Below are 14,891 nucleotides of genomic sequence, written 5' to 3'. Positions count from 1 at the left end.
CAAGTCGCCTTTCAGCTGATAATTCGTTCAAGTTCTAATAGCAGCAATATTGATATGAAAGTAAGCACAGCTGAAAGACAAGATTTAAATGTTAAAGTAGAGAACAAATTCTTCCCAGTGCCTTAGCTTGGCAACCCTGATGTAGGCTCCGTCTTCACTAACGATTTTGGAGCCAGGCTCATTAAATCAATCTACAAATTTCTATTTGCAGTGATACAAATTGGCTCTTCTGTCACCCAGCATTCTCTACTTGTTTGTTTGTACTGGTGCAAATTTCTGTAACGCAGATAAGCTTTTCTGGCTGCTTTTTATAGTAACAATTCATTCTCGACGATTCATATTTTTTTGTTTAGTTAGTGAATTTGAGTGCCATATATGATAAAGACAAAAATAATGCAGTATTTTAGTGCAGCTGAATGCAACCGAGACTGTATGTGTCTGTGTATGCTGCCAGTCCAGTGTCCCTTTTCTGTAGCAGAGGGTGGGAAGGAATGTTTACCACCACTGACATAACAGCGAACTAAATGTTTGTTAAACTGCTCAGACTTACAGTGAGGAAATTTTTAACAACTTTCCAATAGTTTTTTGCTTTAAAGAAATAAAGGCAGAAGGGCAACCCAAAATACTTAGGGAATTGCCATTCAGGGGCAACTGAGAACTGTTCTGAGAACTTGGGCTGGTGATGGCAGCCAGCCGTGTACCAGCCCATTTCCTATAGAGGAACAAAAACATGTAGAGAAGTGTTACACGTCTGTAGTAGTTCTCTGTGACATTTAATTTCATTCTGTGAAACCATTTCATTGCTGAACCACAGAGGGAGACGCATGCTGCCCTGGCTGTTGGCTCCGACAGCTGGCAAGCGGATCGATGTGCCATTTCAAGTTCTGACCTTTACGACAAAGACCCCTTGCTAGCTATTTATTAGATCTCAGAAGATAAACCAGGCTTGTGTATGGTTCGTATACACTATCAGTATTATCTTCAAGCCTTATCTCTGCTGCACCAAAATCTTAAGCTTAGATTAGAAAAATTAATAAATACTGAATTAAGGAAAATAAATTAGTTTTTTTTCCCCTGTGTTCTGTATCTGTGCCTATAGGTAGAAATATTTTCTTTCTTCACTTTGCATCTATAAGGACAAGAAGCCTTCAGTTTGTGCATCGAAAATACTGAGCAGGCAAGAAAGCAGAAGCTAGGATCAAAGTCATACAACAGATCTCACACAGGTCAGTCATCTGGTTTTTGATTGCCTGAGATTCTTTCTAGTCTAGTGTCTAAGCAGAATGATTACAGAGAGGACACTCCTACAGACGTCTTTGCAGTATTGTAATCAGGACTTTATCACATCAAGATAAATCTTAGCTCTGTAGAGTCGCAGGTTTTTTTTTCGTGTCTCCAAAATAAGAAGCTACGTAGCCTGAGATCTCCTTCAAAGTACTAAGTAGGTTCACTGCTCACTGAGCTGGCCAATTAAGTCATGTATTTATGCAAATATAGAGGCTGCTATTAAGCTAACTGATTGTTTGAATATACAGTGGTTCTGTCCTGGGATTGCAAGGAAGTGTGAGTTACGGCCATGTGCAGCCTCCAATAAATTGCTTTAGCCAGAAATGTTATCTGAAATATGTAAGAGAAGTGGAAGACGAAACTATAAAAGAAATAAGATACATAAATGGTGTATTTGTCGTAAGTGCTTGGACATATGTTGTCTGTCTAACACAGCACATTCACAAAGTGCCTGTTGTGACTGGAATTTTCCAGGGTCTGTCCCAAGCTGTATTTGTGCAGCACGGTCATTAGCTGCATTTGCAATGAATAAGAAGAATGTGAAAAATGTTAAATAGTGTTTTATTGCAGATTTAGAATGAGAAATTACCTGTAAGCCTGCAGAGCAGTGTTGGTTAAAAATACTTGACATAGTTGTGCCTGGCAAAGGCGGCCATTCAAACAGTGTGTTCTGTCTACCAGAAGATGGTGCCCTAAAACACAGTCAATAATTGCAATTTTTGAAAGCTGTGATCAGCTGCAAATTAGTATTTTAAAAACATGTCAGAGCAAAGTGATTTGCAAACAAATCACCCGAGTCCAAGTACATATTATTATCCAAACTTCATATTCCAGAAAGCTTGCTTATACTTCAGGTTATCATAATGCCCATTAACAGGCAGGACCCCAAAAAGCAAAACAAAGCAATATAAACCATAATACAGCTACCGCTTCTAAGAAAAGAAAAGCTTCAGAACCTGATCCAGAAGGAAAACATTTGTCAGTGTTATTTTTGTATGATTTTGACAAGTTTTGGGTTTGCTTTTTTAAATCAGGTTTCAAACAGATCAGAGGAAGGAAAAAGAATTAATTATTATAATTCTGACCAGAAAACCAATCAATTTTAAAACTGGAAATCAGAACTGGAAATACTTGAGTACTAACAAGACTTATTTACCTTGTAGAAGTCAAGGTATGATTTTATTGTTTTCTTAATGTTGGAGACAAGTAGGGAAGTAGCAAATAATCAGGTAGCATCCAATTCAATAAGCAAATCTGTGGAGCAGCTTCAAATTGTTAAACTGATGGAGTGAGACAGAGAACTCCCTCCTGCATTGTGTCAGTAAACCCAGTTCTGATAGAACTTCTATCACACCACCAGTCAGTGGGATTTGTGCCATTGTCTTCAACAGGGCTAAAGTTTCTGAATTCTAAAGTTTGTGAATTCTGACATTTACAGATCCTCTGCTTTGTTAGTAATAAACTGTTTGCGATTCAGGGAGGTGAAAGCCCCAGCTGACCATCAGGTTTCTCTGCCTGGTGGCTTGGGCAGCGTTCCCTTCAAGGCCCTGGCAATTAGGAGAAACAGGAGTGGGCTGCCTCTGTGCCCCAGCCAGCTGATTCTAACAGATCAATAACTCCACCTGGCCTTTTTGCTCCCTTTAAGTCTCAGACAAAGGAGTTTATTTAACAGCAGCAGCTGGCTTGCCTTACTATCTGATTTACTGATACAACTTAAAATCAGGTGTGAGGATTACCACAGCAAATTAAGAAATTAAGCTCAGCTTTTATAATACTCTATGACAGCTCTCGTGCTCTTTGTTGCACAAGTGTGAGTCTTTTTGCAATATACACAGTTTACTGCTGGTTATTACAAGTAAGCAAATATATTTAAAATAAAGTGGGGAGAAAAACATGTTAGGATTGTCAAGCTGTAATTGCCTGGTGCTTTGGCTTTTCTTGCATGTACCAGTAAGGAGAATGATGGGGGCACTCCTTACAGCAACAGCAGCTTTAACTCTGCTTGTATTGTTTGTGCAGCCCGGCACATATGGTCCTCTCTGAGAAACGCAGTGGTGGCTTGAGTGTAGTGTGTACCATTGCAAACATATTTATTCCACCCATGTGGGCTACATCTGTGGCTGTAGCATGGATAAATGTTAAGTTCATTACGTGTATGACAGAAGCACGATTTGCTGGTGGAGAGCGGGTCTGTGGTATCACCCCTGCAGCAGGGCTGGGAACACTGCGCAGGGATGCTCCGGTCCAGGGCTGCAGCAGGCTGGGATGGGCCTGGATTTGAGGATCTACTTACGGAGCATAAGCTTCTAACAGTAAAAGTAAGTGATTTTTATAATTTGATCCACATTGTTTACTAAAGAGGGCTGTTTCCTTACATTCCCCAGATTCACTCAGTCGCTGGTATGTTTTTCCCATGAGCTCATACTCAACAAAGCCTGTGCTTTATCGGCTCGCGTACCAAGAAGCTGACTAAGAAACCTGCTACCTCCTGGCAGCGGAGACTGTAAGGAACTGTGCTGCCTCAAAAGGTGAAATAAGGGCAAATTTGTGGCTTGGAGGACAGAGCTACAGGACAACACACTCCTGCCGTAGCTTACACTTCTGACTTCACACAGCATCAGCTCTGCAGTTCCCACTATAAAGAGTGCTGCTCAAAATGCTTTCTTGCACGAGCACGCAGGCAGGGCCCCCAGGTATGTCCTACCCACTCTGCTGGATTACCAGTAAAGTTCTCTGATGCTGTGAGGTTGTGGGATTTTTTTAGATAAAATAGAGTAAATTAATTTTTCTTCACATGTGCTCTGACAGACCAAGTTCCCAGGTTGTCTACGAGCCTCTCCTGGTTCCTCAGGAAGACAAAAACACCGTCAGTAAATAGCTCAAAGTCAGTATCTGGATAGGCCATCCTAGGACAGGCCCCGGGAATGAGTGAAGATGGAGCTCTGCATTGGTACACTTGTACGTGACTGTTCTGCAAGTCCTAAGCTGCAGATGCACGTGGTAAGAGCTCATTTAGGGGATCAGCAAGATATGTGATGGGAGATGTGAACACGTCATGGAAAAGAGCTCTTGGCTCCTGAGGCTGGTTGTGTTTGCACCCACTGTTTGTGTTGACAGAGGACCACCTCTCCCTGTCCAGAAGGTTGGCTTTCCAGGTCTTCCTCTGTCCATTTACATAGTCTGCTGGATTTTTTTTTGCTGGCTGCTCCTGTACCCAACAACAGATTGCCAATCAATTGCCCTCCACAGCTGGGGACATTTTTGAGTACACAGTTGATTTTAATGTTTAATTAAGTATGATAACATGTTCTTGGCAGGGCAGAGTGCCTGCAACTCAAACTCGCAGCCCATTTCTCCCCTCAGAGCGTGCCCAGCGCAGGCGTGTAAGGGCGCTGCTGTGCTGTCGCACCGTTTCATTAGCGTTTCTGCCATCGAGGCAGGTGACCGTCAGGGAAATTGTGGAAAAAAATGAACTCCAGGCTGTGGTTGGGAAGGGGAGGCTGCAGTTTAGGAGCTATTTGGGCAGGGTTTTCTCCCAGCTTTCCCGTGTGTAGAGGGGAAGCAGCGCTGTGGCAGGTAGAGCGCGCTTTCCGAAACTCCCGTCAGCCCATGTAGCGCTTTCAGGCCGCGATGCGTCCATCCGGCTGTGTTACCACTGCTTTTATTTTTATTTTAATTTTTATTAAAAGACTAGAAAAAGGACTGCCAATAGCGACCGGTCCCGCAGCGGCGCCCGGCGCGGGGGACGGCACAGGCGCGACCCCGCGTGTCCCCTGCCCGGAGGGGGCTCCCGCTCGGGGACAGCGGAGCCTCCAGCCCCGAGAAGGGCTCGGGGGGCAGAGCGGAGGGGAAGCTGCCAGCTCCGGGCAGGGCTGAGGGAGAAGAGGGGAAAGAGGAGGAGAAGAGCGCAGGGGGAGCCGCAGGGCAAGGCTGGGCGAGGAGAGCGGGCAGAGGGGAAACGGGCAGCCCCGGTGCGAGAGCTCCGGGAAGAGCGGAGCGCGGGGGGAGCCGCCAGCCCCGGGCAAGGGCAGGAGGAGGAGAGGAGGACGGAGGGGAAGCCGCCAGCCCTGTACAAAGGCTTAGAGAGCAGAGCGCGGGGGAAGCCACCGGCCCCGGGTACGGCTCGGGGAGCGGAGGGGAAGCCCCCAGTCCCGAGCAGGGCTGGAGGAGGAGAGCGGGCAGAGGGGGAGCCGCCAGCCCCGTGCAGGGGCTCGGGGAGCGGAGCGCAGGGGGAGCCGCCAGTCCCGGGCTCGGGGAGGCGAGCGTGCAGCGCGGGGGAAGCCGCCGAGCCGCCCTCTCCCAGCCTGACTCGGTGCAAATCATTGTTTGGCTCCGGCATTAACTACATTCCAGCGGGACGCAGCGCCCAGTCTCCTTCCTCGCATTCCTGCCCCACACAAAGGAGTCCGCGCAGCCCCCGCTCGGGGCCGGCCGGGGGCGCGGATCCCTCCGCGCGGCCATTGGCTGCCCCGCCACTTATTTAAGGCTGCGGAGGGACGTGGGGGCTCCGAGTCAGCGCCGCCGCGATGCCGCCGGGGTGACCGCAGCCCCGGGAGCCGCTGCCCAGCCGGGACCGGCCTTGGTTTAGGGTGCTTTGGGGCCTTTTTTTTTTTTTTTTCATTGTTTTTCCTTCTTCTCCTCCTCCTTTTTTTTTTTTCCTTTCCCTGCTGCGGGCTGCGCAGAGTTCGCCTTCCCTCCTCCGCCCCGCCGGGCTCCGGCCGAGCATGGAGAAGTACGAGGAGGACCTGGCACTGAAGGCCACCAAGCTGATGGAGGATCTGTGCCTCTACGAGCCCTGCCCGGAGGGTCCGTTCAGCCGGGGCGGCCGCCGGGACCCGGAGGAGACCCAGCGGGGCATCCCGGGGGAGCCGCGGGCGCGGCGGATGAACGGCAGCGCCGAGCCCCCCTGCGGCAAAGCCTGCCCGCCGTGCTGCGAGGGGGGGCTCTGCACCCGCTCCGAGGTGGCCCTGCCCTGCTACAGCGGCTTCGCCGACAAGGGCAAGCGCTACCCGGCCGAGGGCTACCGCTACGCCGCGGGCAGCGCCTTCGAGCCCGGCGGCTACGTGGCCAAAGGCGGCGGCGGGCGGGGGGACGGCAAGTACGGCGCCGCCAGCCCTCGGTCCAGCCTGGCCGCTGCTTGTCCCGGCCCTGCTGGGGAGCACGGCAAGTTCTCCAGCCTGGCTGCCTCTTCTCCCGGTGCCACCGCTGAGCACGGCAAGTTCTGCAGCCTGGCCGCTTCCTCTGGCCCCGCCGGTGACCACGGCAAGTTCTCCAGCCCTCGCTCCAGCCTCGCCGCCTCTTCTCCCGGTCCCACCGCCGAGCACGGCAAGTTCTCCAGCCCCCGCTCCAGCCTGGGCGGCGCGGCCGCGTTGCCCTACGAGAAGTTCTCCAGCCCCCGCTCCAGCCTGGTGGTGCCCGGGCAGGACAAGTTCGGCAGCCCCCGCGCCAGCCTGGTGCAGTACGACGGCTCAGCTCTGAGCCCGCGCTCCAGTTACGCCAGCACGGCCAGCGACACCAGCAAGCACTCCAGCCCCCGCGCCAGCCTCACCAGCTACGACGGCAGCAAACCCAGCAGCAACCGCACCAGCGGCATCAGCATGGGCTACGACCAGCGCCACGCCAGCCCGCGCTCCAGCACCGCCAGCCAGTACTCGTGCACCACCAGCCCCCGCTCCAGCTACTCGGGCGGCGCGGAGCCCGAGGGCAGCGCCGGGCTCGCCCTGGCCAGCCCCCGCTCCAGCCTGGGCGCCGCGCTGGTCAGCCCCCGCTCCAGCATCTCCAGCCAGAGCTCGCGCAGCTCCCGCGGCTCCATGAGCGCCTACCCCGAGCCGCAGCTGCCCTCGCCGCGCTCCTCGCTGCAGGAGGACGGCGCCCTGCCCGAGCCGGGGGACGCGTACCTCAAGCTGCGGGCGCAGTCCCCGCCGCGGCACGAGCCGCAGCCCCCGGAGCCGCCGCCCTTCGCCTACAGCCCCACCAAGGGCTCCAAGTTCAAGCTGCCCTACCAGGTGACGCCGTGCAGGGAGAGCGGCCCCAGCCAGGCCGAGAGGCGGCTGGAGGCGCTGACGCTGGAGCTGGAGAAGGAGCTGGAGATGCACATGAAGAAGGAATACTTTGGTGAGTGAGCGAGGGAGCTGCCGGGGTGGGCCGGGGGTGGTTGGCTCTGGAGAAGGCGAGCGGGAGGCGCCCGGTGATGCTCCAGGCCGGGTACGGCTGGAACCCCCATCCCGACAGGTGCTGCCTGTTGAGCAGAAGTCTTTCCACCTTCTTTGCTGGGATTTGACCTCTGCCATCCGATGCTGCGTGCCAGGATGCCTGCGAGGAAGCTGGAGAGGGGCTACTCGTAAAGGCTCGTTGGGGACAGGCCGAGGGGGAACTGGTACAGACTGGAGAGGGGCAGGTTTAGGCTTGATGTAAGGAAGAAGTTCCTCACATGAGGGTGGGGAGGCCCTGGCCCAGGCTGCCCCATCCCTGGAGGGGTTCCAGGCCGGGTTGGATGGGCCTTGGGCAGCCGGATCCAGTGGGAGGTGTCCCTGCCCATGGCAGGGGGGGTTGGAACTGGATGGGCTTTAAGGTCCCTTCCAACCCAAACCATTCTGTGTGTGGCGCTTCCCTTTCCCCGTGTGGATGGGAGTCTGGCTGAGGGCTTAGAGAAGCTGTGCTGTTGGGGTGACAGCATTTGTCTCTGCTTCCCTTCCTCTTGCTGGAGCTTCACCGATAACCTCCAGCATCCCTGAGGATGTGACGTTTTCGATGGTGCTCTCTGTCTGTCTGTGATAACTTTTACAGAGGACAGGCCCGGCTGGCGGAGCGGTTCTTGGTATTTCGTTCAATGAGATGTTTGTTGCAGTTGGGGTGCCTGTGGGAGCCTGGCCCTGCGTCTGCCCCTTGCAGGGTCCACTCTGCACGCAGGGCCGGCACAGGTTGGTGTAATCGCTGGGATGGGACCGGGGGAGGCTGGGACAGAGCCCTTTGTCCTTGCTGAGGCTCCATCAGCCTCTTGGTCATTTCCTGAATTTTTGTTGCCTCTTCATAGAGCAAAGGAAGATTCTTGAAAGCAGTGAACGCCTTTTGCGGTCACACTGGTCAGGATTTAAGCTTTCCTGGTTTTCTTAGTTGGTACTGGGTGGAAGAGGAGAAAATGCCTTTCAAAGATGATTGTGGACAGCAGATGAGCCGTGAGGCTGCTGGACCTGGGCAGCGGTTTGTCCCCTGGTTGAATGAGGGCTGAGGGCTCTTGGGGTGTTGGCAGCTCCCAGCAGAGGAGGGAAGAAGAGGCTTGGGAATATGAGGGACTGTGGATGAGCCAGCCTGCATCCATGGCCTTTGAGGAGAACAGTTATTGCTGTGCCTTTTTGTGCTGCTTGAGTGCTAGGGAGAGGCTCCCTGGTGGTGTGTGGGATTTCTGGCTAAAACGAGTGTTGCTGGGCACAGAGATGTGTTACCTCCATCACTGATTTAAACAGGAGGATTCAGTTTGCTGTTGGCGCACTCTGCATGGAAGGGAGGAGTTTCAGGACTCCTCGCAAGTGTCTGCAAGATGCCTGTAGTGAGACAGACCTGGGCTGGTCAGTGGAGGGAACTGAGCGAGCTGTACCCTCTCCTACAGGAGAGCCTCTCTTGTGAGCTGCAGTGGCATAGTTTCTACAAGCTCTTGTGCCCACACAAAGGAAGCTGAATGCAGTGCTTGCTGCCTCCCTCCCAGGTGGGGCTGATAAGACAGGTGAGGGTCATCGACCCCATTTTTTGTGGGTCTGACACCAGGTGCCCCTCATCACCTGAGTGACTACAGCTGAGGACAATAACGGTTTGCCTCAGAGTGTGTGCAGAAGCTGGATGGGAGGGCTTGTTACTGCCCTGCAAGAAACATTGCCTTCAAAATTCCTGCTGTATGCAGTGAGAGACTGAGAAATAAGATGTATTCAGAGTAAGAAACAAGTTACAGCTGTCCTGAGCCTCTGAGAGAGGTTTTCAGTGCCCAGGGAAGCTGGGGGTGTGAGCAGAGACTCCGGGAGCAGTGCTGTGGAATCTGTTGTGAGCAAGTTCCTCCTATAAAAATTTGCCTGTTGAGAGCGTCACTACTTGCAGGTACATTCTGTAGCAACGTGTTGTAGCATGCCCTGAACTTTGGTGGGTCCGTCCTATGTAGGATCAGCAGTAAGCTTCACCGTTGTGCCTAGCAAGCATATGTAGTGGCTGCTTTGTGGGTATTTGTTGTAGCAGCACAAAGACCTGCAGTGGTGTGCACCCTGAAAGCAGAAGAAACCCAGAAAACCGGGGTGCTTTAAAAGAGAAAGCTGATTTCTATGAATTGTTGAGGTTTTGATAAGTCCTGGTGGGCTTGATCCCACATCTCAGGTTGAGATCACCTGTGGAGGTGAATGCTGAGCTTTGAGCAAACACATTGAGGAGTTGGCAGGAGTGACCACTGGGTCAGGGACGAGGAGAGTGAGAACAGGATGGGGAGAAAGAAGTCTGCTATTTAGTTTGACTTGACTTGAGAGGCTCTTAAGCAGCGTTAATAAAGAAGCAAGGAGAATTGCCTTTATTTCTGTAGCAGCTCACACATTACAGCTGAAGTCTTTGCTTACGTATTCGCTCCCTTAGCTCTGGTGTCTGGCACGCTGCAAAGGTGGCGATGGGGTGTTCTGTGACGCCCAAGACTAACAGAAGTGTTGAGCCAATAACCTGACAAAGGTAAAGGGAACAGAGGAGATGGCTTAATGCTCCTTAATTAGATGAGCTCAATTATCTAATGAGTAAACGCTTGTGTGAAGGCACTGGCAATTTTACTGTGTTTTATGCTCCACCCCCAAAAAAGAAGATTTTGAAAAATTTGGCACGTTTTGTTTTGAAACTGAATCCTGTTTGGAGGAGAAACAGCTCTCCCCTACCTTCCTTCAGTTTGTGGGTCAGTTTGAGTGTTCCACCAACTGTGCTCGTGTTGGCAGTCGTTCCCTGCTCCGCTTCAGGAGGAACCTGTAGTCTGGGGCAGATGAGTGCGTGCTGAGACATGTGCAGGGGCTGAGCACCAGGGAGGCTCTGGGGAGCTGAGCAGGATGCAGCCTGGCAGGTCTGCGGCACCGCCGTTTGCCCACCCTGCTGTGAACAGCTCTGAGCGGTGCTGCGCTGAGAGCTTCGCTCTACTGCCTCTCCTTCGCCATTGTCCCCTTTCTTCCAGCAGGCTTCAGTGCGTCTGTGGAGAGAAGGAAAATGCCCTTCCGCAGCTGGTTTAATCTGACTGAAGATGACAGTGCTGCGAAAGGAGCGTTCTGCATCTGCCCTACCCACAGTTGCACAGCTGAGAGGTAGCGCTCTGCCACTTCCAAGCGCTCCCACCAGCATGTTGCAGCCACGTGCGCTCACTGATCTTAGAAGAAACAAAGCGTGCAGAGAAGGAAGGGCTTTTTGGGCTTGTTTTGGGCTAGATAGACAAGCTGCTCCAGCGCATCTGTCGGTGAGGTGGCTGGAGCTGACTCAAGGGAGGTGTGAACGGAGGGCTCTGGGTGGCTGAGACAGTTCCTTTGGCCACAGCCTGCAGCTGAGTTGGGTAAAGCTGTGAGGCTTCATGCCCTTGTAGCTGCTTCCAACGCAACTCCTGCCCAAACTGCTTCATCCTCAGACAGCTGAGACCCCCTGTCAGGGCACTGACAGTTCGGTGAATGTGCTCATTTCAGTGGCAGATGCTGAGAAGAGAGGTAGTGAAAAAGTACTTACACTCACTTGGCTGGATTTTTAATTGATTTTTCACTGTACCTGTTTGGATACCATCTCTGGAAGTGGATTTTGTCCCTTTTCTCTGAATTGGAGCAGATATTTCTGCTGTGTGGTATGTGTTATCACTTTCTATTAATCTCACTGTGCTGTTTTAACTCGGTATCAGCATAGCTTTGTTTGTGACTCTGCTGTGAGACAGAAGAGCACAAGAAAACAGCTGAGCAAGTCATACTCTTGCAGCTGGAGTGTTTCACATCATCTGAAGCTTCATTCCTTGCTTTTGGAGCAGTTTTACTAAATCTCTAATGTCACATTTATGTGTTCCAGCAAACATAAGAAAAGACCTATGACTCATTAAGGAAAAAACCCTAGCACTGCAGAGCACAAACACTTGTTTAATGCTTAGCTGATAACTACTGTGCGTATAAAACATGTATGGGCTTACACAGGGGAACTCGGCTGGGGTAAAGATTTATTGCTAGTGACACCTATTCCCAAATTTCAGATGCTGGAAGTGTTCCGCTTGGCAGGTTTTGCACAGAAACCTGTGGGCAGTTGGGTTTAAACATCTGTGTTCCCACATTGAGAAGGGGGCAACAGTGGCAGCTACAGCGTGATTGGAAAGAAGGGGTACGTTAGGCTGATTCAGGTGGTGTTGCCCATCAGAGTTGGGCTGGTGTGGAGTCTGCCAGTGGGTGCTGTGTGCTGCAGGCATGCTTAGAGTTCCCCCCGTGATGAGTTTTTGGGAGCTGAGATGCCTGACAGAGCATTGAGTTTCTCTAAGTGCCAGGGATGAGAAGTCAAGTGACTTTGAAAGAGGGATGTGATCAGGTTGGAATAACAATGCTAATACTTAGGGGTAGATGTGGGGGAGATGATCAATTCTGAAGTCTTTCATTGCAGGTGGCAGCCCTGGAATGTGTCTAGCTTGCTGTGGGGGTTAGTGCTTGTATTTGTGAATATCAGGAGAGGTGCAGAGGCAGCGAGCAGCAATAAAGAATATTAATACCACATATTGTCATGAAATAGCCAGGGGAGGGGTCAAAATGGATGACAGAGAGGCATTTAATAGGTTACAAAAGGTCGTGTCCAGCTGCGTACCGTTACTCTCTTAAGAATTTGGCTGAACAAGGCTCACTTTGGTTCAGAACATACTTACAGCTTTTGTGAAAAATAGATAGCTGTTGTGGAATAACTGCTGGGGACTCTCGGGTGTTTTCCTGGCCATCCAAGCATTTATTTAGTTGGTGAACTGTTTCACTCTGTGACACCGCAGAACTTCTGGAAAGTGAAAACAAGATGTTTTTTCCCCTTTTCATGTGGCTGCTTGAAAAAATTACAGAATTTCAAAGTTGAAATGAAGAGAAACAAAAAGCTATTCCTAAATGCAGTTTGACAGTTGTGCATATTTAGATGCTCCAGCTCACTTAGATCGTATTTCCTGTGGTCCATGGAGACCTTGTGGCCTCTCCCAGGCATGGGAAATATCCTTTTGTTCTGGCATTCATCGCATAAACCTTTCTCCTGTGCTACAAGCTCATCCTCGAGTGTATGCGGTGCAGGAACTGAGATTCCACAAATAAAGCTCCTGAGCTGGAGGTTGGGCGGTTCTGCTGCGCTTTCTCCATCTCCTTGAATGTTGGCTCCATGCTGGCAGTCCCAGCGGATGAGTTTTGGGGGGCATTGGGCAAGGCCAGTCCTGACCGTGGGCCCCTGGTTGGGTCAGCGAGGTGCGTTATTGGATTTGGGCAAACAAGGCCGGGCAAAGTGTTTGTTTGTCCCAAATTTAAATGCGAGTAATTTGAGGTTCATTTTTGTGCGTGGGCTTTGCATGTGCAAAACGGCAGTGTGCGTGCAGGGTGTGGTTGGTTGAAAACTTTTGTTAGAACAGGATTTCTAGCAAGGTGGGGAGAAGTGTGATTGTTTGTTACTGTAATAAATCAAGTGCTGACCTGACTGAATTGAGACAGCTGAGTTTCTGCTGTGGCTCATTCTGTTTTCCCAGCCTCGTGAATATTGCCTTCAGTAGCATTAGAGTAGGGTTTTGGATTTGTGTTCCGTCTTGGTCCCTGCTGTGAAATTCCTACTAAATCCATTTGTTTAAGCCAGATGTTGAGTGATTGGGAAAGAATCGCTTGGGAATGATTGTGAGCAAGGGGATAGTGAACAGACTTTGCCACTTATCCTTTGTTTCCTCTGCCTCAAAGTATGCGAACCTGGCTGTGTGCTGCTGTCTGCTGCCCTGCCGGTGCTTGTCATCAACATGAAATGCAGCCGAATGAGACCCATGGTCACTGTGGATCCTCTCATCTCTCGCTCTTTCCATCTCTCCATAACTTAGTTAGTTCAAAGAAAATGTTGATTTTTTTTGTTTTTAAAAAAAAAATAATGGAAAAGGTAGTAGGCAAAGATATTGGAGCCCAGCATCAGCTGAGACAAAACAACTGTTTATACCAGGCAGTGGGAAGATCTGTAGTTGGTAAAATGTTGGCGCTTTCAATGTTTCTCTCTCTGTTGTGGCAGTTGCCATGCTGTTAGCCTTGAGCATCCTGGTTCTCAGGTGTAGATGGGGGAAATGGGTAATTCCTCAGGGGATAAGGCAGTTCTGGTGAATGGCTGCAGCTTTGCCAAGCAGTTATGTGAAAATTCCCTGCAGTTGGTGGGCTGCCCATTTTTAATCAAAGCCATGTTTCCCAGATCTAAACACTCAACAGAAAACAGAGCTGCACAACAATCTTGTGTGTTGGAGTCCAGATTTTGAGCTGGTTTGAGAAATAAGCATGTAATTTTCTGAAGTGTAGGTCAGTAGCTGGTCTTCTTGGAAAGTGTGTTGGCTTGTTGTACCTGTTCCGGGCTGGAGCAGAGCTGAGCCACTCGCTGCGCTGCAGCCCTGTAGGGCAGCAGTGGTTTACAGCAAGCAATGCGCTTGCTCCGCTGGAAACCCCTGCAGCCCCAGTGCAGACCTTACTGGCTTTACTTGTGGCGGGGGGAAAAAAAACCTGAAGACATCTTAAAATCCATACAAGATTAATTTTTTATTTAGAAAATGGGATGCTTACATGATAAATCCAGACCTCCCTCATTTATGACAGTCCTGTTTAGGTGACAGGGGCGTGTTTCACTTGTTTCTGACAGCTTGGCATCCTCTCTTCTTATTTTTATTACACCACAGAGACCAGGGAATAATAAATTTGTATCTGTGTTCTAGCCTGGCTGTGTTTCTCTGCCTGGCCTGCCCAGCCGCCTCTGTGCCTCTCAGAGTCTGCTGTGGAGCTGTCGGGTATATGGCTGCTTTGCGCTTGTGTGTAAAGCAATGTGCGGTTCGCTTGGGAGCTTGGTATCTTGACAGATAGAGACCCATTTCCTGCAAATTATGATGTAAGTAACAAAGAGCAGGTGGAGTTCGCAGTGTGAAAGAGAGCTTTAATGCTCTACTCGGGTCCTGTTGACCTCTTTCCACTTGTACAAAGCCTTCGATCAGTGTAGAGTTTCAAAGTCACTCTGCTCACTTGCAGGAGATGGGTTTAGGGAAGATGCGTGTGAACCCTAGGAAAGCTCCTCATTGTGGAAGATGGGATCCCATCACCTTGGGGCACTGAAGTGTCAGTATGACAGAGACTGGATCCAGAGAGTGAATCTGACTTTCCTGGCACATAGTTTCAGCAGAGTAGGGTAAAGGTTGCGTCCAGAAGTGGAGTTCTGTATCCTTTATTTTTCTTCTCCTTGTCATCTCCTGTTCAGAGCAGAAGTTGCTTAAAGATATTGAGACTTTAACCTGGAGAGGATGTGCGGAGCAGTGGAACAGGTACAGACGTGGGTGATGCACATAGCACCCATTGCCTCTGATCTGTAGGTGTTATAGAGCGCCCTGATGCTGTGTGAGCACTGAA

The 14,891-nt window shown here is 50.7% G+C and overlaps 1 protein-coding gene across 1 annotated transcript in view; it reads left to right on the top strand.

The window, feature by feature from the left end:
• Window positions 1-5,438: 5,438 nt before the first annotated feature.
• The window catches only part of WTIP (WT1 interacting protein), a 71,774-nt gene continuing 62,321 nt past the window's right edge, over window positions 5,439-14,891 (top strand). The window contains exon 1 of the mRNA XM_009567939.2: window positions 5,439-7,401. Within this exon, the coding sequence (XP_009566234.2) occupies window positions 6,012-7,401 (1,390 nt within the window). The 5' untranslated portion in view covers window positions 5,439-6,011. The remainder of the gene's footprint in view (window positions 7,402-14,891) is intronic.

Source organism: Cuculus canorus, chromosome 13 (assembly GCF_017976375.1).
Source record: "Cuculus canorus isolate bCucCan1 chromosome 13, bCucCan1.pri, whole genome shotgun sequence".
NCBI lineage: Eukaryota > Metazoa > Chordata > Aves > Cuculiformes > Cuculidae > Cuculus > Cuculus canorus.
The sequence above is the reverse complement of the archived record's forward strand: the minus strand, read 5'-3'. Positions and strand labels throughout refer to the sequence as shown.